The sequence below is a fragment of the Scyliorhinus canicula genome, chromosome 8 (genome assembly GCF_902713615.1).
Source record: "Scyliorhinus canicula chromosome 8, sScyCan1.1, whole genome shotgun sequence".
Lineage (NCBI taxonomy): Eukaryota > Metazoa > Chordata > Chondrichthyes > Carcharhiniformes > Scyliorhinidae > Scyliorhinus > Scyliorhinus canicula.
Genome location: NC_052153.1, coordinates 161,777,411 through 161,805,333, shown reverse-complemented (window position 1 = coordinate 161,805,333; position 27,923 = coordinate 161,777,411). Strand labels below are relative to the sequence as shown.

Sequence of the window (27,923 nt, the reverse complement as noted above, 5' to 3'; positions counted from 1 at the left end):
GGGTGAGCAGCAGGGGGCGGAATGCGGGGAGGTCGAGATGGTGCCGGTCGTTAGGGGGAGGAATGCGTGGAGGTCGGAACGGTGCCGGTCGGTAGGGGGCGAAATGTGGGGAGGTCGGGATGGTGCCGGTCGTTAGGGGGAGGAATGCGGGGAGGTCGGGATGGTGCCGGTCGTTAGGGGGAGGAATGCGTGGAGGTCGGGGTGGTGCCGCTCGTTGGGGGAGGAATGCGGGGAGGTCGGGACCGTGCCGGTCGGTAGGGGGCGAAATGCGGGAGGTCGGGACGGTGCCGGTCGGTAGGGGGCAGAATGCGGGGAGGTCGGGACGGTGCCGGTCGGTAGGGGGCGAAATGCGGGGAGGTCGGGATCGTGCCGGTCGGTAGGGGGCGGAATACGGGAGGTCGGGATGGTGCCGGTCGGTAGGGGGCGGAATACGGGGAGGTCGGGATGGTGCCGGTCGGTAGGGGGCGGAATGCGGGGAGGTCGGGAAGGTGCTGGACACGGGTTGACGGGTCGCCTTTTCTTGAGGCCGCTTCAAGCCTCCACTGTGGGTGCGGGCTCAGATCCCCCACCGCCGGCTTCCTGGCAGGCTGAAGCGTGGTCCACTCAAAAACTCGAGCCGCAGGCTTCTGGCCTGTGACTGATGGCGAATCGCTCAGGCAACGAGAAGCAGCTCAGCTGGTGAGAAGGAGGCGGTAGCGGCAGAAAGTGCCCCCCCCCCCCGGGGTGAAGGATGGAGGAGAAATACAGCAACAACATCATCTCCAGCGCCAGGCTGGGCCCTGTGGATGTGCCCAGCTCCAGGTAAAAGTGTCCTGGGACAGACAGTAATATGATTCAGAAAATTATGAGGGGTTTAGACCGAGTGAAGAAGAAAGACCAATTTTTCCTTAGCAATAGGTCAATAACCGGGGTCACAGATTTACATTTGAAAGTAATTGTAGGATTAGAGAGAAATTAAGTAATTTGTTCACCCAGAGGGTGTTGGGGTCTGGGTCTCTCTGCCTCAAAAGCTGGTACAGGCAGAAACTCCTATTGCATAAAAAAACACTTTGCTATAGGCTTTTGAACTGTCGTTGCCTACAAGACTACACAACAAGAGTTCAAAAGTGGGATTAGGTTGGACAACTCTTTCATGGACACGATGGGACAAATTTTCTTTTATGTCCCATTTGAACTTGTGGAATTTGGCAGAAAGACTCAGTGCTTGCAAAACCAATGGTGTCGCTGGTGCTTCAGTGTCTCTGGGTTAAGGGGAGGTGGTACAGGGTAGAAAAAAGAACATGAAAAATGACAGTAAAGGACCTATTGGTGTATTCAGCTTGCCTCACGCAAAGATCATATCTTGTGTACCACATTGCATATGCACACTACATCAGCCCTGGAAGCCATGTAATTGCATAGGACATGCTGTAAAACCGAGGCTGTTTAAGCAGAAAAATCTGAAAATTCCCCACTTGATTGTTTAACAAAACTAGTCTGGTTGACCAATCAGTCTCTGATTAAAGTTATATGATCCTTTGCTGGATGTGTGTGCACGTGTTGTATGGTTATTGGATGAGAACAGGATGAGCATCAACTCTGACTACCACTACAGTTTTCTTAACTTGCTGATACTCACTGCCAAGACTTCACTTGAAGAATGACACTTGAATATGGTATTGTAGGGTGTCAGAGCTGCACATCAGTGTGGCCTCGGTACCTTCAGAAGAGAGAAAGGAGGGAAAGGTGCATAAACTAAAATAAGTAGAAGATATTCAAAGGTATAGTGTGGCACAGTTTGATCAGCATCTGAAGAAAATGACAAATTTCAAGCAAAGAAAAAATATATGGAAATAAGCAAAATATTGCAGATGCTGGAATCTGAAACAGGAACAGAATTCTGGAAAAACTCAGCAGGTCTGGCAACATCTGTAGAGAGAGAAAACAGTTTGTTTTGAGTCAGTTTGGCTCTTTACTAAAGAAAGGGAGAACAATCTTAAGAAAAAAAGACAGCCTGGAGCTGAGGCGGGGGGGTATTTTTCATTGATACATGATATATGTATGGGATATTTATTTTTTAAAAGGGTTTAGGATGAAGGAGAAAGGTCGCAGTCTAAAACTGTTGAACTCAGTGTTGTCCCGATGGCTGTAATGTGTAGATGCTGCTCCTCCAGCTTGCGTTGGATTTCTCTGAAGAATTGCAGCAGTTCAAGCACAGGTGTGTGGATATGGGAGCAGGGTATAGAACATAGAACATTACAGCGCAGTACGAGCCCTTCGGCCCTCGATGTTGCGCCAACCTGTGAAACCATCTGACCTACACTATTCCATTTTCATCCATATGTCTATCCAGTGACCACTTAAATGCCCTTAAAGTTGGCGAGTCTACTACTGTTGCAGGCAGGGCGTTCCACACCCCTACTACTCTCTGAGTAAAGAAACTGCCTCTGACATCTGTCCTATATCTACTACCCCTCCAATTTAAAGCTATGTCCCCTCGTGTTGGTCATCACCATCCGATGAAAAAGACTCTCACCGTCCACCCTATCTAACCCTCTGACTATCTTATATGTCTCTATTAAGTCACCTCTCAGCCTTCTCCTCTCTAACGAAAACAACCTCAAGTCCCTGAGCCTTTCCTCGTAAGACCTTCCCTCCATACCAGGCAACATCCTAGTAAATCTCCTCTGAACCCTCTCCAAAGCTTCCACGTCCTTCCTATAATGTGGTGACCAGAACTGCACGCAGTACTCCAGGAGCGGCCGCACCAGAGTTATGTACAGCTGCAGCATGACCTTGTATCTCCGAAACTCAATCCCCCTACTGATAAAGTCTAGCACACCATGTGCCATATGCTGAGTTAAAGTGGCAAACAAGAGGAAAGTTGGAGGTTATGCTTGCGCACTGAGTGGAGGGGTTCTGCAAAGCAGTCACCCAGTCTGCATGTAAAGGAGAGCGCATGGGAGCAGTGAATGCAATAAATCAAATTGAACAAAGTTTTAGTGATACGCTGCTTCACTTGAAAGGAGTGTTGGGGTCTTGAATAGTGAGGAGGGAGGAGCTAAAGGGGCAGGCATTATACTATCTGTAATTGTGTGCAAAGTGGATGGGGAGTTGGGTGCCATGGATGGAGCAGTCCCTGCAGAATGCTCACAGTAGGGGGGAGGGAAGATTTGTTTTGTGATAGCATCATGTTGGAGTTGGTGGAAATGACTGAGACAGAGAAACTGGGAGAATGGGATGGAGTCCTTGCAGGAAGCAGGATGTGAGGAGCAGTGGGAGTCGATGGGGTTGTAATGACTATTGGTGATCAATCTATCACCAGAAATGGAGACAAAGAGAGATCAAGGAAGAACAGTTTTAGTTCAAATCATAACACATTTTATTTGGAAATGTCAGACTGGGTGACATTTTCAAAATAAAATTTGTTAGATTTGAACTGGAATTTTAGGTGCCCCCTACCCCAATTGGCCTGGATGTTAGAGAATGCCATTGCACTTGGTATTTCACTATCGGTCGGGTCGGTGTTGGCCTTCCCACCCTTCCCTGGAACAAGTTGAGTATTTTACCAGGGAGAGGTACATAACGTATATCCTGCCGGCCTGACAGCCTGGGTCCCTCCTGTTCAGGCACCCTGTACCCAACTGAGGGGCCCTCCAGTGGAAAGAGCCACCCACGCTTGCATAGGACTGGCTGCAGTTCCAGCAGTGGCCATCCCCTCTTAGAGGCACCACGTCCTGTTTCTGAGGGGTCGAAGCCATCACATCAGACAACTAATTGACTGAGTCATGCAAAGTTACATCATTGCTGCCCTGGCCAGCAGAGGTGGGCTCGCCAACAATCTTCTAACTGGTGGGTGGTGCTACTGTCTCCGGGTTAAATCCCAGCCTATGCCTCTAGTTTAAGAAATTTAGCACAGGCAGGGGCCATTTAGATCATTTTTCTAATGGCTAAAGCTCTTCATAAACATAAGCCAAAGTTAATACCAATAATCTGTCCTCTTCTCATAGTCATATTTGCTCCTTTAAAGTCAGGAGTGTGATGACGGATGAATGTGGCACCAAGGAGCTCAACACCATCGAGGACAAAGCAGTCCACTTGAATGGCACCCCATCCACCAACTTAAACATTCACTCCCTCCAGCACCAATGCACAGTGGCAGCAGTATATGCTATCTACAAGATGCACTACAGCAACTCACCAAGACTCCTTCAACAGCAGCTTCCAAACTCAAGGCCTCTGCCATCTAGAAGGATATGGGCAGCAGATGCATAGAAACACCACAGCCTGCAATTTCCCCTCCAAGCCACACACCATCCTGACTTGGAACTATATCACCGTTCCTTCAAAATCCTTGAACTTCCTAACAGCACCATGGGTGTTCCAACAGCATGTGGCCTGCAACAGTTAAAATCAGGCAGCACGCCACCAGTTTCTTAAAGGAAATTTGGGGTGGGCAACTAATGTTAGCCTTATCGTACATCCCATGGAAGAAAAGAAAATGGAACCAAAGACTTTGTAGCGCAGAATCAATCACTTGTCAAGAACCGAGAGTTGACAAATCTCCTGCTTAAGCCTACCAGAGTTTTGTTTTACCCCTTTCTAGAAATAACATCTTGCTGATGTAAAAATTAAAGTGCCAACCATATATTATGTAGATGTAGCTGATGGCGGCGACCTTTTTTTTGACAGTGATATCAGTTTTCAATCCAGAGGTTATCCAAAATATCCAACCTGTAATCTGGAAACTGACTCTGGAATGAAGTAAATTCAAATCAAAAAGCAGCACTAATTAAAGTTAAAATGTAACAAATTAGAAACATGTAACGCATGTAGGCCATTCAACCACTTGAGCCTCTTTGGCCATTCTGTTCAATCATGACTAATCTGTACCACAATTCTATTATCTCACCTTTTTTGCTCCACATTGCATGACATCCTTGCTTAATAAATCTGTCTTAAATTTCAATGGTCATAGAACCTGTCTCTTTTTCGGGGACAAGTTTCAGATTACCACTATCGTTTGTCTGAAAAAGTACATTTCTGATTTCACTCTTGATTTTAATATTATGCTCTCCCACTTTGGATTCCCCGCCAGAGGCTCCTTAACCACTTTAAAGAAATTGATTACCTCTCAATCTTCTAAAACTCCAGTGAATGCAAAACCAAGTTGTGCATCCTAGCTGATTTACTCCTTTAAACCCCTCATCATTCCTATGAATCTACATTCTGTACCCAAGAATAATATTCTTCCTGAGATGGAACCCAAAACTGACTACATTACACCAGGTAGGGTCTGAGCAAGGTCATGTGCAACAGCAGCATTGCTACCCACTTTTACAACCAATCTAAGATTAAAGACAACATTTTATTAACCTTCTGTGCCTTTGTTCCTTCACAGCTCTTAGTCTGTCATAATTAGAAAATATTGTTTTATTTTTCTTGTATCCAAATCCTCACCCTTATCCACATGAATTGTCTCTGCCTCACTTCTGCCCACTCATTTAATCCATATGTCTTTCTTATTTCCTTCCCCCATCTGTGCAGCTTATTGACTTCCAAGCTATTAGCTACAAATTTGGGTGTGCAACTTTATTCATTCATTCAAGACTAGCAGAGACTCAGAATATTTGTGATTAAATTAGTATCGTTATTGCAACAGTACTTTAAATCCCCATCGCATGTCCAAAGTAAAATAGATTTGAAAAAAATGAAAATCGCTTATTGTCACGAGTAGGCTTCAATGAAATGAAAAGCCCCTAGTCGCCACATTCCGGCGCCTGGCCGGGGAGGCTGGTACGGGAATTGAACCGTGCTGCTGGCCTGCTTGGTCTGCTTTAAAAGCCAGCAATTTAGCCTGGTGAGCTAAACCAGCCCCTGGTTTCCATCTAGATTTCCATCTAGTTTAAACAGTGCTGTTCAAAAACGATAACTTTACCAACTTGACATGAATTGGCTGGTCGATGCTATATGTTTCATATCAATATGCTTCCTTACAAAGGTAATATGGACAGAATGCTTTTGAACTCTAGGCTTTTGACAGACATTTAATTATATTCTACTGCAGATTATTGGCTTGTACCGTTGTCCCCTACTTGACCTTCCTAATCCTATGGGAGTTGTCAAGGAAGGAGGAAGCCATGTGAAATTGTAAAGGCTTTTTCACAGTGTTGGAATGGGAGGGAATTATCATGAAAGAAAGGTATGTCCTTGTACAGCATCACAGGCAAAGACTGCAGGTACCTGAACAACCCAACAGAATTCATGGCAAAAAGAACCCAAGGGGTGCTGAGACTATCTTTTATGCAGCATGTTGTTGCGACCAGGGGTGCACTGTCCGTAAGGATGCTGGCAGCAGATTGAATAATAACTTTTGAAAGGGAACTGTTTAAATATTTGAAAGTTTTGCAGGGAAAGAGGCAAGGGAGTGGGTCTTATTAAATAATTCTTTCAAAAGCCGATGCAATGGGCTGAAGGGACACCTTCAGTTACATTCTATGACTTTAAATAGAATTGTGCATGGAAAATTTTGAAAGAGAAAACAATTTTTGAATTAGGTGGTGCAACATTTTTCAAAACTTCATTTCTTAATGTAGATGCTGTCTATCAGCTGAGCCAGTAACAGTTCAGAAATTATGAGCGTCGTTATGAGTTGCCATTTGTCATTTTTAATTCAAGGGCACATAATAAATACTGATCTATTTTGACCTTTTTGCTGCAGGTTAACTCGGTATATCACATTGCTGTGCCTGGCTAAGTTCCTTAAGGTTATTGGAATTTTTGAATCATATGACGTCCTTAAAGTTGTCCATATTGTCCAGTTTGTCTTCATAATCCAACTGGGGTAAGTTTGAATGATTTCCAGATCAAAACACACCCTATCAATGCTGCAGATTATTTTAAGACCTAACAATTGGTTGAACATGTGGAATTCTTTAGCATTGCTGTTGCTTAAAAATATATTAAACTCTTGATCATAACATTACTATAGAAGTGCACAGAGACTAATCTTTTCTAGAAAATAAATTCTATCTAATATTTTAGCTTCATTATGACAAAGAGGTAGTTTGTGCGAAAGTACATCTATCTTAATTTTAACTCACTTTCTCTCTGGGTCTCCTGTGCAAGAATGTGGAACTTTGTGGAAACAATAGGTAATGTTATATTTCTAAATCTGCATTGATTTTGTATTTTTATAGGAAATCAAATTTCTTTTAAATGTAATTCAATATCCTGTCATCCTTCCTGAAGTTCCAATTTAAAATTCAAGGAATTAAGACAGAGTTCTACCGTCGTCCTACTTTGTCACTAGATGAGCGCAAATGCCATGTGGAATCATTTGCCTATTCTTATCATCATTAAATCATAGAATTTACAGTGCAGAAGGAGGCCATTCAGCACATCTGAATGTGCCGGCTCTTGGAAAGAACACCCTAACCGAGGTCAACACCTCCACCCTATCCCCATAACCCAGTAACCCCACCCAACACTAAGTTTTGGACACTAAGGGCAGTTTATCATGGCCAATCCACCTAACCTGCACATCTTTGGACTGTGGGAGGAAACCGGAGCACCCGGAGGAAACCCACGCACACACGGGGAGGATGTGCAGACTCCGCACAGACAGTGACCCAAGCCAGAATCGAACCTGGGACCCTGGAGCTGTGTAGCAATTGTGCTATCCACAATGTTACCATGCTGCCCTGCCCTTAAACCTTGCCCTCGGAAACTAAAGCTAATTCTATGTGCATTAAAATTTGCAGAAATGATTCCCTCATTAAGATGAAAATGTTACGTGTGACAAAACAACTTTCCACCAGTGAAGAAAATCGTATTAGTTGTTAACATGTACTAGATGCTGTGGTATGAAGAGGCAAGAGTTCAGCTCCTTTTTCACCAACACACCTTTAATGGTTCAAACTCACTCTGCACAGAACTCTACAGATCATCACAAGCTCCAGAGTCCACCTGAAGCCCCTTTACATATCAGTGTCAATCATTGAACACTTAACATAAATGAGACAACTAATTGCAATGTCTCTTAACCCATTACTTAACATTAGTCATCCTACTGGTAAAATGCACTTTTTGTGTTCTAATTGCCAAACTAAGATTTTCTTATTGTAAATGATTTATTTACATTTTAACCTGTTTGTCCAGAGTGCATAATTTTGTGCTTGACCATGGGGCAGAATGAAGAGGATCTACTTGACCATTAGAGACTACGAGTCATGTTATTTCTGTTACCTGCCGTAGTGTTTAGCTTTTACTAAAATCTGTTAGTGGACAAAAACTGGTTAATAACACCTTGCCTAATTAGAAACAGCTGCATAACATGCAGGGTGAGAGGTCAGCTTTTTACCTCTGCATCTGGCATGTTGGGAGGAAAGGACAGTATCTTCTGGCTATAAGGGTCCTATGTAGGGGAGGCAGTGGCATAATGGTATTGTCGCTGAACTAGTAATACAGAGACCCAGAGCCATGCTCTGGGGACCCAGGTTCGAATCCCACCGTGGCAGATGGTGAAATTTGTATTCCAGAAAAAAATAAATCTGGAATTTAAATGCCAAAGGATGACCATGAAACCATTGTCGATCGATTGTCGTTTAAAAACCCATGTTTTTAGGTCTTTAGGGAATTAAATCTGCCGCCCTTACCTGTTCTGGCCTACATATGACTCCAGATCCACAGAGATATGGTTGACTCTTAAATGTGCTCGGGGATGGACAATAAATGCAGCCCAGCCAGTGACGCCCACACTCCATGAAAAAAAAAATGCAAGATATGTTTGTCATTCTCAATCCTATGAATGAAACTTCTAATTTTACATTAGTTGGCAATGTCACTCTTGCAGGGGCAGCATTGATTAGTATGGGTCATATAATCAAACTGTTGGTGCTCTCTTAGGTTGAGGTTAAATACTTTGTATTTGCACCTAGGCTTACCAAAGTAACACGTTTGCCAGATCTTCTCACGGAAGGAAGGTACACATCTGGAAAGCATTTAGCTGAAGCAGAAACCCAGGTTCATCAATCAGTGCTATAGATAAGATGGTGGATATGATGGAATTAATTTAAGAGGAAAGGATCGTTGTCCATGTAACACAAGGTTCCCTTAAATTAATAAATTCCCCTTGTAGCCACAAACCCATTGAGCTGTGAAGAATGGTGCAGCTCAAATGCATCTACTGTTTTATTTGTTCAAGTTTTAAAGAATAGACTTTTTAAGCATGCATTCTGTTTTCTCTGTCAGATCTGCAATATTCTTGGTTTTATTTCAAAAGCCATTTTCATCGGGGAAACCAATATCAAGACGGCTGGTGAGTTGAATTGCGTTTCGAGAAGATAACTGCAGCTTGACTTTGGCTTATCTGGATTGCTGTCCAGCAGTTGGCCAAATAAATTTCATTTGGTTAGCAATTTTGTGAATGTAGTATTTGGCACTGTGAATTAGGACACACCATAACCTTAACCCTTGTGGATGAGCCATTGTTTTAAATGTTGTCCACTAATGGAATGAGTATCTGCTGCTCCTAAGACTTTTAGTAGTATATGAAATAGAAACCATCATAGGTCATTTAGCTCCTCGAACCTGTTTTGCTCAGTTAACTTATACGCATTAGTAAATGAACAGCACAATTTCACATGCAATTTGGCATTAATCTCATTCAGAGAAGATGGAGGAACAGCTGGGAGAAATCACAATGCTGTACAAAATTGCCAGTGGTGTTTTAAAACTGACAGTACGCACATCACATTGGTTATATGTGACTTGTTCATCTGTTTATTAACAAAGTACTCTTCTGTATTGTAGCTTGTTGGCGAATATATTAGACAAAGAATGAGGTCATGGTCCATATGCCGTGAAGAATGCTCATAGTCCCATGAACAGTCCAGTCACTATCACAAGTCTGTAGGAGAAGGGATGCAAGTTACTTATTTAAATTTTCTGTGGGTTTGGATAAACAGCTTGTCAATTTGTTTTTTCTTTACCTTCATCCTAATGTGCTTCAATGTATAAGAGGATGGGGCAGCACGGTGGCCTAGTGGTTAGCACAGCTGCCTCACGACGCTGAGGTCCCAGGTTCGATCCCGGCTCTGGGTCACTGTCCGTGTGGAGTTTGCACATTCTCCCGTGTTTGCGTGGGTTTCACCCCCACAACCCAAAAATGTGCAGAGCAGATGGATTGGCCACACTAAATTGCCCCTTAATTGAAAAAAAATAATTGGGTAATCTAAATACAAAAAAAAATGTATAAGAGGATATTGTTGCCGAAAATTGACTGATGCAGATGTGTTAATCAGTAAGCACCTCTCAGTTGTCACAGAAATATTACAGTGACTGATTTTAATAGGAGAATGAATACTTTAAATGGTTCTACACCTCTGATTGTTCATAGAGAATAATCTCCCAAAAACGTTTGCTTCTGATTTATTTTGGATATCATGAATTTTGACGTCTCATCAAATAATTCCATTACTGACTTTGGAAAAAGAAAAATGATGGGTTTTACCTTGGAAGTTGCTTGACTTTATATTTTGTTATAAAGAAAGCTAATCCAATCTTGCTTGCATAATATCTTTTAATAAATATTTATAACGAGGAAATTCTTTTGATTTTTTTTTGTATTATTCCAGGAGAGTCCCAACCCGTGTCATTTTAACAGAAGCTCATTTATGTAGTGTGTAATGTTATTTGGCTTGTTAACCTGCCAATCTTGAAGTTCGCGTTGCAGTACACCACATTTGAATCTACAGAAACATCCCATCATTTGTAGATTTTACCACATTGTTTCGATTTATTTAAGATAACATTTTCTTATTTTTGAAGTGCTGTCTTTGTTTAATTAATCTCTGTAGCAACGTTGTAAATTCCAATGCTTGTCAGTCCAGTCTAAAAATTTTAAAAACTGAATATCTCCCTTTTCCAGTTTGAATTTTCAGCAAGGCAGAATAACATTAATGCTGTCCTTCTGCAGTTGAGCTGCAGAATCCGTCATTTATGGCCCAACAGAAGTCACTTTTTAATGTATCCTGTTACAAGAGCAACTGAGCTAGCTCTACTTCCCACCTTTTCTGTGTAGCACTCCAATTTTTTTTGCACCCCCCCCCCAAATATAAAGCCCATGATCCCGTTAGTCTTTTCAATTGCTTTCTTAACCTGCCCTCCCAGCATCAATGATTTGAGCACGTATCCCCCAAAGTCTCCCTGTTCCTGCATCCTCATTGAAACTGTATTTTGTATGCTGTATGTCTCTCCCATTCTTTCTTTTTTTTTTAAATAATTTTTATTGAAGAAATTTTTCAAAATACAAACATTTTAACCCCCCCTACATTTACATTTAAATTATAACAAAACAAAGTCAAACCCCCCCTACTTAACAAAAAAAAAAGAAAATAGTCCCCCCCCCCCTACTCGCGCGTCCCCCCCCCCCCGCCGGCGAACCGACAGTCAGACCAACTTATCATTTCTGGCAGTGTCCTCGGGCAGGCCTTGCCCGTGCCACCACCGCTACCGTACTTCCTTCGTCGTTGTCCCCCCCCCCCCCCCCCCCCCTCCCTCCCACCCTCCCCTCCCCTCCCGGGTTGCTGCTGTCACGGCCTCAGTTTCTATCTCTGATCCAAGAGGTCTAGGAAGGGTTGCCATCGCCTGAAAAACCCCTGCACCGACCCTCTCAGGGCGAATTTGATCCTTTCCAATTGGATGAAGTTTGCCATGTCGTTTAACCAGGTGTTAACACTCGGAGGCCTTTCGTCCCTCCACTGAATCAAGATCCTCCTCCGAGCCACCAAGGACGCAAAGGCTAATATTCCAGCCTCCCTCGCCTCCTGTACCCCCGGTTCCACCCCAACCCCGAAGATCACAAGTCCCCATCCTGGCTTGACCCTGGACCCCACCACTCTCGACACCGTCCCTGCCACCCCCTTCCAGAACTCCTCCAGTGCCGGACATGCCCAAAACATATGTGCATGATTCGCAGGGCTTCCCGAACATCTAATACACCTGTCTTCACCCCCGAAAAACCGACTCATCCTTGTCCCCGTCATGTGGGCTCTATGCAGTACCTTAAATTGAATGAGACTTAGTCTCGCACATGACGACGACGAGTTGACCCTCTCCAGGGCGTCTGCCCATGTCCCGTCCTCTATCTGTTCCCCCAGCTCTAACTCCCACTTATCTTTCAGCTCCACTACTGGTACCTCCTCCACCTCCTGCATAATCTTATAGATGTCCGAGATCTTCCCCTCCCCGACCCAGACCCCTGATAGCACCCTATCACTCACCCCCCTGTCGGGGAGCGCGGGGAACCCCTCTACCTGTCGTCTGGCAAATGCCTTCACTTGGAGGTACCTGAAAGTGTTCCCCGGGGGGAGCCCAAATTTCTCCTCCAGCTCTCCCAAGCTCGCAAACCTCCCCTCTATAAACAAGTCCCTCAGTTGTCTAATACCCGCCCTCTGCCAGCTCTGGAATCCCCCTCCTGTATTTCCCGGCGCAAATCTGTGGTTCCCTCTTAGTGGTGCCCCTATCAGACCTCCCACTTCCCCCCTGTGTCGCCTCCACTGCCCCCAGATCTTGAGGGTGGCCGCCACCACCGGGCTCGTGGTATACCTCGTGGGAGGGAGCGGCCATGGTGCCGTTACCAGTGCCCCTAAGCTTATGTTGCCGCAGGACGCCCTCTCCATGCGCTTCCAGGCTGCCCCCTCCCCTTCCATCATCCACTTTCGTACCATCGATGTATTTGCCGCCCAGTAATATCCTGAAAGGTTGGGTAACGCCAGCCCTCCACTATCCCTACTCCGCTCCAAAAAGACCCTTCTAACTCTCGGGGTGCCATGTGCCCACACATACCCCATGATACTACTCGTTACCTTCTTGAAAAAGGCCCTGGGGAGGAAGATGTCTCCCATTCTTTCTATGTATTATTTCTCACTTCTCTGTTAAATTTCTTCTGTTGTGTCTTATCATTCCACAACCTTGTCTTGAGAGTATGATGAAGCAGAAAAAAGGTACATGTGACAGATGTCAGCTTGACAATATAAATGAGAACTAGGCTGGTTAGAAAAAGTTCAGAGTGGTCGTGAAAAAAGAAATGAGAGGCAAAGAGATAGTATGAGAAGATACAGGCAGCTAACATAAAGGGGAATCCAAAAGTCACTTTTAAAAATTCATTTAAGGAATGTGGGCTTCGCCGGCTAGGCCAACATTTATTGCCCATCCCTAATTGTCCTTGAGAAGGTAGTGGTCAGCTGTCTTTTGAACTACTGCAGACCATATGGTGTCGGTACACCCACAATGCTTTTAGGGAAGGAGTTCCAGGATTTTGACCCAGCGACAGTGAAGAAATGCCAAGATATTTTCAAGTCAGGATGGGACTTGGAGGGTGACATCTAGGTGGTGGTGTTCTGATGTATCTGCTACCTTTGTCCTTCTGGATGGTACTGTTCGTGGGTTTGGAAGGTGATGTCTAAGGAGCCTTGGTGAGTTCCTGAAGTGCATCGTAGATGATACATAACTGCAACTGTGTGTGTCAATGGGAGGAGTTTATGGAAAGGATGCCAATAAAGAGGGCTGCTTTAGGCTGGATAGTTTCAAGCTTCCTGAGTGTTGTTGGAGTTGCACTCTTCCAGGCAATGAAAGAGTATTCCATCACACTCCTGACTTGCTTCTTGTAGATGTTGGATAGGCTTTGGGGAGTCAGGAGGTGAGTTGCTTGCTGCGGGATTCCTAGTCTCTGATCTGCTCTTGTAGCCCACCTTTTCTCAATGCCACATTATTTATATGGCTAGTCCAGTTCAGTTTCTGGTCAGTGGTAACCCTTAAGATATTGATGGCAATGTCACTGAATGTCAAGGGGTGATTGTTAGATTCTCCCTTGTTGAAGATGGTCATTGCCAGGCACTAGTGTTACGCAAATATTACTTGCCACTTGTCAGCCCAAACCTCAATATTGTCCAGCTCTTTGTTGCTTTTGCACATGGACTGCTTCAGTATTGAGTCATCTTGAATGGTGCTGAACATCCCCACTCTGACCATATGATGGCAGGAAGGTTATTGATGAAGCAGCTGAAGATAGTTGGGCACAGGACACTATCCTGAGGAACTCCTGCACTGATGTCCTGGGGCTGAGGTGACAGACCTCCAACAACCACAGCCATCTTTCTTTGTGCTTGGTGTGAATCCAACCAGTGGAGAGTTTGCCCTGATTCCCATTGACTCCAGCTTTGCTAGGGCTCCTTGAGTACACATAAGCTGGTCATTGACTTCAGGAAGCAAAGTACTGTACACCCCTGTCAGCATCAACGGGGCCGAGGTGGAGATGGTTAGCAGTTTCTAATTCCTAGGGGTACACTTCACCAAAAATCTGTCCTGGTCCATCCATGTCGACGCTACCACCAAGAAAGCACAACAGTGCCTATACGTCCTCGGGAAATTCGGCATGTCCACATTAACTCTTACCAACTTTTACAGATACACCTGGTTGCATCACAGCCTGGTATGGCAACTGCTCAGCCCAGGACCGCAAGAAACTTCAGAGAGTCGTGAGCACAGCCCAGCCCATCACACGAACCTGCCTCCCGTCCATTGACTCCATCTACACCTCCCGCTGCCTGGGAAAATGGGCAGCATAATCAAAGACCCATCCCACCCGGCTTACTCACTCTTCCAACTTATTCCATCGGGCAGGAGATACAGAAGTCTGAGAACACGCACAAACAGACTCAAAAACAGCTTCTTCTCCGCTGTTACCAGACTCTTAAACGACCCTCTTATGGATTGACCTCATTAACACTACACCCCAGTATGCTTCATCCGATGCCGGTGTTATGTAGTTACATTGTGTACCTTGTGTTCCCCTATTATGTATTTTCTTTTATTTCCTTTCTTTTCATGTACTTAATGATCTGTTGAGCTGTTCGCAGAAAAATACTTTTCACTGTACCTCGGTCCACGTGACAATAAAGAAATCCATCCACTCTACACTCGGTCAAATGTGGCCTTGATATCAAGGGCAGTCACTCTCACCTCCCCTCCTGGAGTTCAGCTCTTTTGTCCATGTTTGAACCAAGGCTGTAATGAGGTCAAGAGCCGAGTGACCCAGAGCAACTTATTGCTAAGTAAGTTCTGCTTGATAGTTCTGTTGATGACCTCTTCCATCACTCTACTGATGATTGAGAGTAGACTGATTCAGCAGTAATTGGCTAGGTTAGATATGTCCTACTTTTTCTGTGCGGGTCATACCTGGGCAATTTTCCAATTTGCTGGGTAGATGCCAGTATTGTAGCCGTGCTGGAACAACTTGGCTAGGGGCGCAGCGAGTTCTGGAGCTCAAATCTTCACTACTATTGCTAGAAAGGACCCATGGCCTTAGCAATATCCAATGCCTCTAGCGGTTTCCTGATATTACGTGGAGTGAATAAAATTGGCTGAAGAGTGAGATCTGTGATGCTGGAGACCTCTGAAGGAGCCGAGATTAATCGTTCACTCGTCACTTCTGGCTGAAGATTGTTGCGAATGCCTCAGCACAGATGTGCAGGGCTCCTCCATCATTGAGGATGGGGATATTTGTGGAACGACATCCTCCATTGTCTTTAATTGTCCATCACCATTCATTACTGCATGTGGCACGACTGCAGAGCTTAGATCTGATCCATTGGTTGTGAGATCACTTAGCTCTGTCTATTACTTGCTATTTATTCTGTTTGGTATGTATGTAGTCCTGTGTTGTAGTTTCACCAGGTTGGTAGCTCATTTTTAGGTGTGTCTGGTGTTGCTCCTGGCATGCACTCCTGCCCTCTTCATTGAACCAGGGTTGATGACCTGTCTTTGTGGTAGCAGTCGATTAGGGGATATGCCGAGTTGTGAAGTTATAATAATAATCTTTATTAACATAAGTAGGCTTGCATTAACACTGCAATGAAGTTACTGTGAAAAGCCCCCAGTCACCACATTCCAGCGCCTGTACAGGTACACTGAGGGAGAATTCAGAATGTCCAAATTATCTAACAGCCCGTCTTTCAGGACTTGTGGGAGGAAACCGGAGCACCTGGAGTCAAGGGGAAAACGTGCAGACCCCGTATAGACAGACCCAAGTTACAGGTTGTGGTTGAGTGCAATTCTGCTGTTGCTGATGGTTCCACAGTGCCTCATGGCTACCCAGTCTTGAGTTGCGATATCTATTGGAAATCTGTCCCATATAGTGCTGTGGTAATGGCTATGGTGTATAAACAGTAAACAGTGTTGTAAAAGGAGGGCTGGTGCTGATTAGAGACTGAAAAGGGGATATACCTGTGGAGGCAGATGGCATGGCTGAGATACTAAATGAGTATGTCTTTCTTAAAGGAAGAAGTCTTCGTGATGGAGGAGTAATTGAAATATGGTACTAAAATTTAGTGACGGTATTAAAAAGACTGGCTGTAATTAAAGTTTCGAAGGTTTAAAAAGACTGGCTGTACTTAAAGTTTTGAAGTCACCAGGACTGGAAGGGATGCATCTGAAGATGCTGAGAAAAGTACGGGTGGAAATTTTAAAGGCACTTGCCAGCCATAGACTTCTAATCCTCCTCGGATATGAGGGTGGTGCCTGTGGGATGGGGAATTGTAAATGATAGACCCATGTTCAAAGAAGCCTGCTGGGATATACCCAGCAACTACAGGCTAGTCAATTTAATGTCAGTGCTGGGAAAGCTTTTAGAAACAATTATCTGGGACAAAAGTAACATTCACTTGGAAAAGTGTGGATAATCAAACAGTATCAGTCCAGATTTTCCTAATGGAAAATTTTGTTCAACTTATTTGATTCAATTTGTTGATGAAATTGTGTTTCAAAGGCAACACGGTGGCACAGTGGTTAGCACTGCAGTCTCACGGCGCCGAGATCCCAGGTTCGATCCTGGCTCTGGGTCACTGTCCGTGCGGAGTTTGCACATTCTTCCCGTGTTTGCGTGGGTTTTGCCCCACAATCCAAAGATGTGCAGGTTCGGTGGATTGGCCATGCTAAATTGCCCCTTAATTGGAAAAAATGATTTGGGCACTCTAAATTATTTTTTTAAAAGAAATTGTTTTTTATACAGAAGGAAGGTATATAATGGTGTTCTCAGCGTTCAGTGGTAGAGCCACTGATTTTCTTGATATATATTCCTGATTTAGACTTGTGTGCAGGGCAGCATTTCAAAATTTGCAATGAAACAAAACTTGTTCATTCTAGCACCCAACCTCAAAATTGGCTTGTCAGGTATAACTGATGTGGCAAATCAAAAGCACTTGTTAACATTTATATATGATTGCAAGCTCGTCTACTGCAGAGTCAGTCGATATTTCTGCTCCCCAGCAATGCAGGAATACCAAGAGAGACTGATGGTCGTAGAATTTATAGCACAATAAAATACCAAGAAAGGGCACACAAAAACTCTTCCTGGCCACTTTTTATTTAGTTTTACTTCATAATTGTGTTACAATATAGGAGTTGCAAAATAGGCTACAGAAGGACTTGGACAGGCTAGGAGGGTGGGCAAAGATGTGGCAGATGGAATACAATGTTGAAAAGTGAGGTTATGCGCTTTGGTAGGAAGAATAGAGGCAGAGACTATTTTCTAAATGGGGAAAGGCTTCAGAAATCTGAAGCCTAAAGGTACTTGAGAGGCTTAGTTCAGGATTCTCTACTTAACTTTCAGTTGGCAGTTATGAAGGCAAATGCAATGTTAGCATTCATTTTGAAAGGACTTGTAGCATTCATTTTGAGAGGGCTAGAATACAAGAGCAGGGGTGTACTGCTGAGGTTGTGTGAGGCTCTAGTCGGACCCCATTGGGAATATTGTGAGACGTTTTGGACCTTGTATCTAACGAAAGATGTGCTTACCTTGGGAGGGGTCCAGAGGAGGTTCACAAGAATGATCCCAGGAATGAAGGGCTTGGCATATGTGAAGCAGTTGAGGACTCGGTCTGTACTCTATGGTGTTCAGAAAGATGAGGGGGGATCTCATTGAAAGTTACAGAAAACTGAGAGGCCGAGATGGAGTGGATGTAGAGAAGTTGGTAGAGACTAGAACCTAAAGGCACAGCCTTAAAATGAAGGGATGATCATTTAAAACTGAAATGAGGAATTTCTTCAGCCAGAGAGTGGTGAATCTGTGGAACTCTTTGCCGCAGAAGGCTGTGGCGGCCAAATCACTGAGTGCCTTTAGAACAGAGGTAGATAGGTTCTTGATTAATAAGGGGATCTGGGGTTACGGGGAGAAGGCAGGAGAATGTGCATGAGAAATATATCCACAGTGAATGAATGACAGAGCAGATATGATGGGCTGATTGACCTAATTCTGCTCCAATAACTTATGGTCGAGTATTAGTTTTTAATTAGTTGTTGGCACTTGCCTCTGAGAAGGAAGACAAATAAGATATTGGACAGCGTACTGATAAAGTGGTCCTGTCAATGTGAAGATCTGGTAGCACTGTGCAAAAGAAGGAGGAATTCTCTCTTTTATTCAACAGTGCAATGTAGATCTGTCGAACTGGTCAGACAGGTTTTCTAACATTTTGAAGTTGCAACATTTCCCAATTATTTGATCCTGAACCATGACTTAAAATAAATTGTGTGATCAAGTAGAGTTTAATGGCTTTATGTATTAAGTTGTTCATTGGCCACATGAGTTTGATTCACCCCACCTGCCCCAATAGATTTGCATTGCAAGGGCAGCACAGTGGTTAGCATTGCTGCCTCACGGCGCTGAGGTCCCAGGTTCGATCCCGGCTCTGGGTCACTGTCCGTGTGGAGTTTTCCCATTCTCCCTGTGTTTGCGTGGGTTTCACCCCCACAACCCAAAGATGTGCAGGAAAGGTGGATTGGCCACTCTAAAGAGCTGGTCATTGACTTCAGGAAACAAAGTACTGTACACACCCCTGTCAGTATCAACGGGGCCGAGGTGGAGATGGTTAGCAGTTTCAAATTCCATGGGGTGCACATCTCCAAAAATCTTTCCTGGTCCACTCACGTCGACGCTGTCACCAAGAAAACACAGCAGCACCTATACTTCCTCAGGAAACTACGGAAATTCGGCATGTCCACATTAGCCCTTACCAACTTTTACAGATGCACCATAGAAAGCATCCTATTGGGCTGCATCACAGCCTGGTATGGCAACTGCTCGGCCCAGGACCGCAAGAAACTTTAGAGAGTCATGAATACCGCCCAGTCCATCACACGAACCTGCCTCCCATCTACACCTCCCCCTGCTTGGGGAAAGCGGGCAGCATAATCAAAGTTCCTTCCCACCCGGCTTACTCAGTCTTCCAGCTTCTTCCATCGGGCAGGAGATACAGAAGTCTGAGAACACGCACGAGCAGACTCAAAAACAGCTTCTTCCCCACTGTCACCAGACTCCTAAATTACCCTCTTATTGACTAACCTCATTAACACTACACCCTGTATGCTTCATCCGATGCCAGTGCTTATGTAGTTACATTGTATATCTTGTGTTGCCCTATTATGTATTTTCTTTTATTCCCTTTTCTTCCCATGTACTTAATGATCTGTTGAGCTGCTCGCAGAAAAATACTTTTCACTGTACCTCGGTACACGTGACAATAAACAAATCCAGTCCAATCCAATTGCCCCTTAATTGTAAAAAAAATTAATTGGGTACGCTAAATTTATTTAAAAAAAGATTTGCATTGGATTTAAGACCATATTACGAAGTGTAAAGAAATGTTTAACTGACCTCACAGAGGAAAAACCTCTGTAATGCCGCTTTGCAAATAAACATCTTAACTCTACATTAGATATTTTAATATTTTGTTTCTTTTCCTACTCCAGACAAAATATTGAGGCATAGTGCAGCTATGAATATCTCATTATACTCGAAATATTGGATATTTATCTTCTCATTTTGTTATGTTATTATACAGCCTACTATTCACATTTCTTGCGGGATTTACATGTTCTCCAAATTTGTCTAGGTCATGACAATCTTAAGCCCTGGAGTTTAAGGTTATGTTAGGATAACTCGATCCTATTTGCATTAATATTTCTTGTTTGATATGTTACAACCTTTCGTGCCTGGCGGCTTGCAGAAAGCTGTCTTTAAGGATTGTTGCCTCATTAATGCATAAATCTGATGTTTGGACGCCAGAACCTAAGAGCAACTTGAGATACACAAGTTAATGGAAGTGTGGGAATTAAATGTGATCTGGTTGGTTATAGGGGCTGGTTTAGCACAGTGGGCTAAATAGCTGACTTGTAATGCAGAACAATGCCAGCAGCGTGGGTTCAATTCCCGTACCAGCCTCCCCGAGCAGGCGCTGGAATATGACGACTAGGGGCTTTTCATAGTAACTTCATTGAAGCCTACTTGTGACAATAAGTTATTATTATTGTCTACAAGTTAAAAGTGGTCTATGCACTTATCCAGCCCACAAGACCAAAAAGCTTGAACAGTTGTGGTTTAGCACATGTCTCCTATCATTCCATTTTTATTCTAAGATGTAAAGATGTCAATGCTGGCTGTGTATGAATGTCGCAGAATGAAGCTCCACTGCAGATACATGAGCACTTTATCCAGATGTTACTTCAGTGCTGTATGTTTGGAGGTGGCATCTTTCATACAAGGTAACACGTGGTTAGCACTGTTGCTTCACAGTGCCGGGGTCCCAGGTTCGATTCCTGGCTTGGGTCACTGTCTGCGGAGTCTACACGTTCTCCCTGTGTCTGCGTGGGTTTCCTCCGGATGCTCCGGTTTCCTCCCACAAGTTCTGAAAAACATGCTCTTAGGTAATTTGGACATTCTGAATTTTCCCTCTGTGTGTGACGAACAGGTGCTGGAATGTGCTGACTAGGGGATTTTCACAGTAACTTAATTGCAGTGTTAATGTAAGCTTACTTGTGACAATAAAGATTATTATTATTAAAAGTTCCCCTCAACATTCAGATGGATGTAAAAGGTTATCATTGGACTATTCAAAGAGTAGTGAGGCATTCTCAGGTTCAAGCCACTATCTCAAGCCACACAAGTGAAAACAGTTTTTGGTTCATGTCAATATTTTAGAGGTAACATTTATTTCTGGGCAGATGACTAAAATGCTGAGTTTTCTGGGCAGATGACTAAAATGCTGAGTTTTAGAAATTGCCAGAACACCTAAAAAATGGCAGTTTAAAAGGCTGCCTATGTTTGTTTAATGGAGTCAGAAGAGAAGAGATGAAACCATGAAACAGCAGGTGGGCTTACTTACCAGAAGAATTGCAGACATGATGTCTTCATTGCTTGCAAAGAAGCGCAGTCCAGAGTGATATTGTGCTTTGGGACATATTAGTTTAAAAGCAATCGATGAACCTTAAAATACTCTTAACATGGAGTGGAGCTTAAGAAGGTTCTCTGGTTTCAATTTCTCTGTTTGCTGAGAGAGATGGGGTGGGGGGGGGCGGTGTTTGTTGCAATTTACACCTCGTACGGTTTGCAGCTCACCAGGAAGCTTCTGGGCAGTTAAGGCTCAGAGAAGAGATGGAGACTGTTTAAAGTTTGGTGCAGCAGGGAAACTGGAGAAACCTAGGGGCAGTTCCAGCTTAGTGGAGCTAGTGGTCTGTGAGCCAGGCATTAAAGGCAGGAGTGCAGCTTTGTGAATTCTGTGGAATGCAGTCTTAGGAAGAGAGATTGAAGCATTGGATGATTTTTAAGATAATTCAGAGGCTAGATCTTTGAACGTGAAGAGTTGAAATCCTTTTTGAGGGAGGCCTTGTAATGACAGTTGTCACTGATGTCCTGGTGAGTTGCTGAGAAATCTGAGATCTGTCTTGGTCACACCTGCCATTTAATGTGCAGTGTGGTGTGTTCGACCATAGGTTTGCCTATTAATTCTGATTTACCTCATAATTCTGAATGTTGGCGTATAAGATAGATGTTGTAAATTGTTTTACTTTTCTGAACTTGTGTGGTAAAGTTTGTTTTGTTTATTTAGAACCTTGGAGTCTAGTAGTTTTATTCTCCCAGTGGGTGACTAGATTTTAAACTTTGTCTACTTAAAGCAAAAAGTTACTGTTCCCTAACCAGATTGTCGCCTTTGTTGTTTCTGGAGCCTTGCTTTATGCAAATGCACCAATGTATCTCCAAATATCAAAACAGTAACTACATGTTAAAAAATAATCTACTGGATCAACCTAAGCATGATGTGTGCTCTATCAGCACATGTTTTATTTGTTCTTCCACAATTATTTGCATGCATTGTATATGCAACATACTACGTCCAAACGCTATACTGACAGTTTATTGAAATCTTCCTCATTATGGACAATATCTTACATTTGCTATCTTCAAATTTTGATGTCGTCTCTATGCTTGTTTGGAAACTCTTCAAAATAATAATTATCAGTGATGTTCTATAAAAATACTCGGTATCGCAAAAAATATTTCTTAATATTTTTGAAACAAGCTTCCCGTTGCAGTGTCTTTTTAGCTTTGAAAAGCTGCTTTTGCCCAATAAATCTAAGCTATAATTCAACTTAGTAACATAATTTTCTAAAGGTGTCAAAAATGTTTTCCCCATGAGACGGCCTGAGACGCAAGTCAAATTTTGATTTAGCTTTAGCAAGATTCCACTGATCTGGAAGATTCAAATACTTTCCACCTGAGGCAAGCCTCAAAGTTTGACCTTTTTAAAACTGCTGGCCTGCCAAGTTCTGGTTGTTAAATTAACTACGCGTCAAAGAGCTGATGCAGTACACATTCTGCCCGCTCTCCATTTAAGAAATATTAATTTCATTGATTTATATAGTCGTCATTAATCAGTAAAATTTACTTTTATATGAACTGAGCTAAACGAAAATATTTCTGAAATGTATGATTTTACTTTTTGCAGTGGGTCAAGATTGGCAAACATGCAGTTGGTGGCTGTATTATTTTGCTGTTATGGTTCTTTGGACTCACACTTTGTGGACCATTGAGGTAATTTTCTTTGAAATGATTTACTGAAAATATTTAACTTTTATTGTAATGCAATAATTATGCTGAGTGAGATAGAAGCCGCTCCACTTGCCTGGATGAGTGCAGCTCCAACAACACTCAAGAAGCTCAACACCATCTAGGGAAAAACAACCCATTTGATTGACACCCCAACGCCACTGAAAACGTTCACGCGCTCCACCACTGGCGCATTGTGGCTGCAGTGTGTAGCCGCGACAGGATGTACTGCAGCAACTCACAAAGGCTCCTTTGCCAGCGCCATCCAGGATATTGATGGCAAGGGAGTAAATAGGGGTTGAAGAATAGGAGTCCAAAAAGATAATTAAACTTAAAATGAGAAAACTGAAGTACAGCAATGGACACAGTGTCCAAGGGAGCTGGAGGCAATCAGGCAAATATGTTGACTGTAACCAACCCTACTATTATTTTCTAAGTACCCTGTTAGTACATCCTTTATTATAAATTCTAGCGTTTTCCCTATTAATGTCAGGCTAACAGGTCTTTAGTTCCCCGTTTTCTCTCTTTCTCCCCCCTTGTATAGTGGGGTTACATTTGCAGGACATGAGTATGACAGAAACTAAGTTAATAGATTGGAGAAAAGTGGATTTTTAGGGGCTAAGAATAGAACATGGGAAAAATACAATGGGCAACAATACTGGCAAACACTAATGTAGATCAACATTGGGAAACATTTAAAACTCTATTCAACAGAGTAGTAATAATGATGTTTAATAATATTTTATTTAAGAAGCATGTTTGTAGCCCAAAGGCTGAATTGCGCTGTGGTTTGCGTCAAAAGTAAAAATTATGTGACACACATGTAACAAAAATAGACAAACCAATTGAGCAGACATTAGGGAAGTAAGAAGTGGGATATTACAAGAAGTATTGAATTAAATTGTATCACAATTACAAACCAAAACACTATTCCTACATTACAGGAATTGAAGTACATATAGATTAAATCATTTAAGTATATTGAGGACCATGGGCAGCACGGTAATGCAGTGGTTAGCACTGCTGCCTCACGGCGCCGAGGTCCCAGGTTCAATCCCGGCTCTGGGTCACTGTCCGTGTGCAGTTTGCACATTCTCCCTGTGTTTGCATGGATTTCACACCCACAACCCAAAGATGTGCAGGGTAGGTGGATTGGCCACGCTAAATTGCTCCTTAATTGGAAAAAATGAATTGGGCACTCTAAATATATATTTTTTAAGAAATCGAGGACCTGAACCATGTCAGGAAGAAGGCTTACATCGATACCTTTCATCTTACTGGGTTGAATTGCCTTGAGTCTTGACTTGCCTTGATTGCTGTGGGCGTGGTGGTGGTAATCATATTGATGTTTGTTAGATTGCCTAAGGGCTTTTCCGACCTTAGTCCAAATAATAACACTTGTTTGTGGAATTCCAAACTTTTACAACATGAAGGGTGTTGTCATATGGCTCGTATTGAGGGCCTAAGATCATTCTCAGCACCCGCTTAAGTTTTCTTCTGATTTGGGCAATTTGTGCACGTTTAAGGCCAGGGTGCCACACAAGTATAGCATATTCAATGAAAGGATGGCATAGCCAGTGTATATCAACACGTCACAGACAGACGTCATCCAAAATAGATGAGGGCAGAAAAAATTGAAGGAAAGAACAAACTAAACTTTGTTAAAATTTAGAGTATTTTCCAAATAAGGGGCAATTTAGCCTGGCCAATCCACCTAGCCTGCACATCTTTGGGTTGTGGGGGTAAGGTCCACACAAACATGGGGAGAATGTGCAAACTCCACAAAGACAGTGACCCAGGGCCGGGATTGAACCTGGGACCTTGGTGCCGTGAGGCAGCAGTGCTAACCACTGTACCACCGTGCCGCCCAGGAACCAACTAAACTCTAATGAGACTCCATGGATGACTAAAGATGTACGGGAACAAAAGAAGTAAGGAAAGAGATATAACATAGATTTACGGTAAGGGGCAGGAGATTTACATAGAACATAGAAAAATACAGCACAGAACAGGCCCTTCGGCCCACAATGTTGTGCCGAACCTTTGTCCTACATTAATCATAGATTATCATAGAATTTACAGTGCAAAAAGTGGCCATTCGGCCCATCGAGTCTGCACCGGCTGTTGGAAAGAGCACCCTACCCGAGGTCAACACCCTATCCCCATAACCCAGTAACCCCACCCAACACTAAAGGGCAATTTATCATGGCCAATCCACTTAACCTGCACATCTTTGGACTGTGGGAGGAAACCGGAGCACCCGGAGGAAACCCACGCACACACGAGGAGGATGTGCAGACTCCGCACCGACAGTGACCCAAGCCGGAATCGAACCTGGGACTCTGGACCTGTGAAGCAATTGTGCTATCCACAATGCTACTGTGCTGCCCTTAAGAATAAATTAATCTACACTCCATTATTTTACCATAATCCATGTACCTATCCAATAGCCGCTTGAAGGTCCCTAATGTTTCCGACTCAACTACTTCCACAGGCAGTGCATTCCGTGCCCCCTCTATTCTCTGGGTAAAGAACCTACCTCTGACATCCCCCCCCCTATATCTTCCACCATTCGCCTTAAAAATTATGTCCCCTTGTAATGGTTTGTTCCACCCGAGGAAAAAGTCTCTGACTGTCTATCTATTCCCCTGATCATCTTATAAACCTCTATCAAGACGCCCCTCATCCTTCTCCGTTCTAATGAGAAAAGGCCTAGCACCCTCAACCTTTCCTCGTAAGACCTACTCTCCATTCCAGGAAACATCCTGGTAAATCTCCTTTGCACCTTTTCCAAAGCTTCCACATCCTTCCTAAAATGAGGTGACCAGAACTGCACACAGTACTCCAAATGTGGTCTTACCAAGGTTTTGTACAGCTGCATCATCACCTCACGGCTCTTAAATTCAATCCCTCTGCTAATGACCGCTAGCACACCATAGGCCTTCTTCACAGCTCTATCCACTTGAGTGGCAACTTTTAAAGATCTATGAACATAGACCCCAAGATCTCTACTCCTCCACATTGCCAAGAACCCTACCGTTAACCCTGTAAGGACAACCTCACACTTGTCAGGGTTAAACTCCATCTGCCACTTCTCAGCCCAGCTCTGCATCCTATCTATGTCTCTTTGCAGCTGACAACAGCCCTCCTCACTATCCACAACTCCACCAATCTTCATATCATCTGCAAATTTACTGACCCACCCTTTAACTCCCTCATCCAAGTCATCAATGAAAATCACAAACGGCAGAGGATCCAGAACTGATCCCTGCGGTGCGCCACTGGTAACTGGGCTCCAGGCTGAATATTTGCCAATTACCACGACTCTCTGACTTCTATTGGTTAGCCATTTCATTATCCAACTGGCCAAATTTCCCACTATCCCATGCCACCGTACTTTCTGCATAAGCCTACCATGGGGAACCTTATCAAATGCCTTACTAAAATCCATGTACACTACATCCACTGCTTTACCTTCATCCGCATGCTTGGTCACCTCCTCAAAGAATTCAGTAAGACTTGTAAGGCAAGACCTACCCCTCACAAATCCGTGCTGACTATAGACCTACCCCTCACAAATCCGTGCTGACTATGTTTAGAGAGGATGTGAAGAAAAGCCTTTTCATCCAGAGGGTGATGGGAGTCTGGAACTCGCTGCCTGAAAGGGTGGTGGAGGAAAAGACCCTCATAACATTTACGAAGTATTTAGATGTGCTTTTGTGATGCCAACACATGAGTCAAGTGCTGGAAATAGAAATAGAATACTTAGGTGGGTGTTTTTGAACAGCGCAGACACGATAGGCCGAAGGGCGTTTTCTGTGCTGTAGAGTGAGCAAAAAAAGAGCATGGAGTCTTTCACAGCGATGAGAGAGGAGCAGCAGGGGACGTGCACAGCGTGAGAGAGGAGCACATGGGGCGACTCATAGCACACGTGAGAGAGGAGCACCAGGGGGCGACTCGCAGCACGTGCAAGAGAGGAACGCCAGGGGAGACTCTCAGCACGCGCGAGAGAGGAGCGCCAGGGATGACGCGCAGCACGCGCAAGAGAGGAGCGCTGGGGGTGACGTGCAGCACGCGCGCGAGAGGAGCGCCGGGGGCGATGCGCAACATGCGCGAGAGAGGAGCGACGCGCAGCACGAGCGAGAGAGGAGCGCCGGGAGCGACGTGCAGCACGCGCGAGAGAGGAGCGCCGGGGGCGACCCGCAGCACGCGCGAGAGAGGAGCGCCAGGGGCGACCCGCAGCACGGCACGAGAAAGTAGTGCTGGGGGCGACTCACCGCACGCGCGAGAGAGGAGCGCCGGGGGCGACCCGCAGCACGGCACGAGAAAGGAGTGCCGGGGGCAACTCATGGCACATGCGAGAGAGGAGAAGGCAGGAGAAAATGGATGAGGAACATATCAGCCATGATCGAATGGCGGAGCAGACCTGATGGGCCGAATGGTCTAATTCTGTTCCTGTATCTTTGGTCTTGATAGTCCACCTGCCTGACATTAGACCTCCGAAACAAGTGTTCTACTAGAAGCTTCAACACGGCAAACAAGCCCCAGGAGTGCAGAGAAAGTGCTTCAAGGACACCGTGAAAGCCTCCTTTTTTTTAAAAAACAATGTGTCACATCCCCACCAAAACCTGGGAATCACTAGCCCAATACCACCTGGAATAGCGGGAAAGCATCTGAGAAGGAGCTGAACACCTCTAGTTCCATTGCCAAGAGCAAGCTGAAGGCAAGTGTCAAAGAGAAAGGAGCGCGTGGCAACCTGGCCACCCACCCGCCCGCTCCTCCAACCACCGTCTGCACCACCTGTGACAGAGGCTATAGTTCATGCATTGGACTCCGCTGTCACCAGAGAACAGATTTTTAATGTGGACACAGGTCATCCCCAACTCCAAGGGACTGTCTTAAGAAGCACCATGAGAGAACACCAAGCAATTTAGGAGAGAAGTGAAAAAATAATTAGGAAGTCAAAGAGGAACCATGAAAATATGTCAGAAACATTTTTTTTAAA

The 27,923-nt window shown here is 44.2% G+C and overlaps 1 protein-coding gene across 1 annotated transcript in view; it reads left to right on the top strand.

Moving 5' to 3' along the window:
- Positions 1-479: 479 nt before the first annotated feature.
- Positions 480-27,923, top strand: part of slc30a5 (solute carrier family 30 member 5) — a 48,153-nt gene continuing 20,709 nt past the window's right edge. The window contains exons 1-4 of the mRNA XM_038805598.1: positions 480-801; positions 6,701-6,823; positions 9,232-9,298; positions 22,818-22,903. Of these exons, the coding sequence (XP_038661526.1) occupies positions 731-801; positions 6,701-6,823; positions 9,232-9,298; positions 22,818-22,903 (347 nt within the window). The 5' untranslated portion in view covers positions 480-730. The remainder of the gene's footprint in view (positions 802-6,700; positions 6,824-9,231; positions 9,299-22,817; positions 22,904-27,923) is intronic.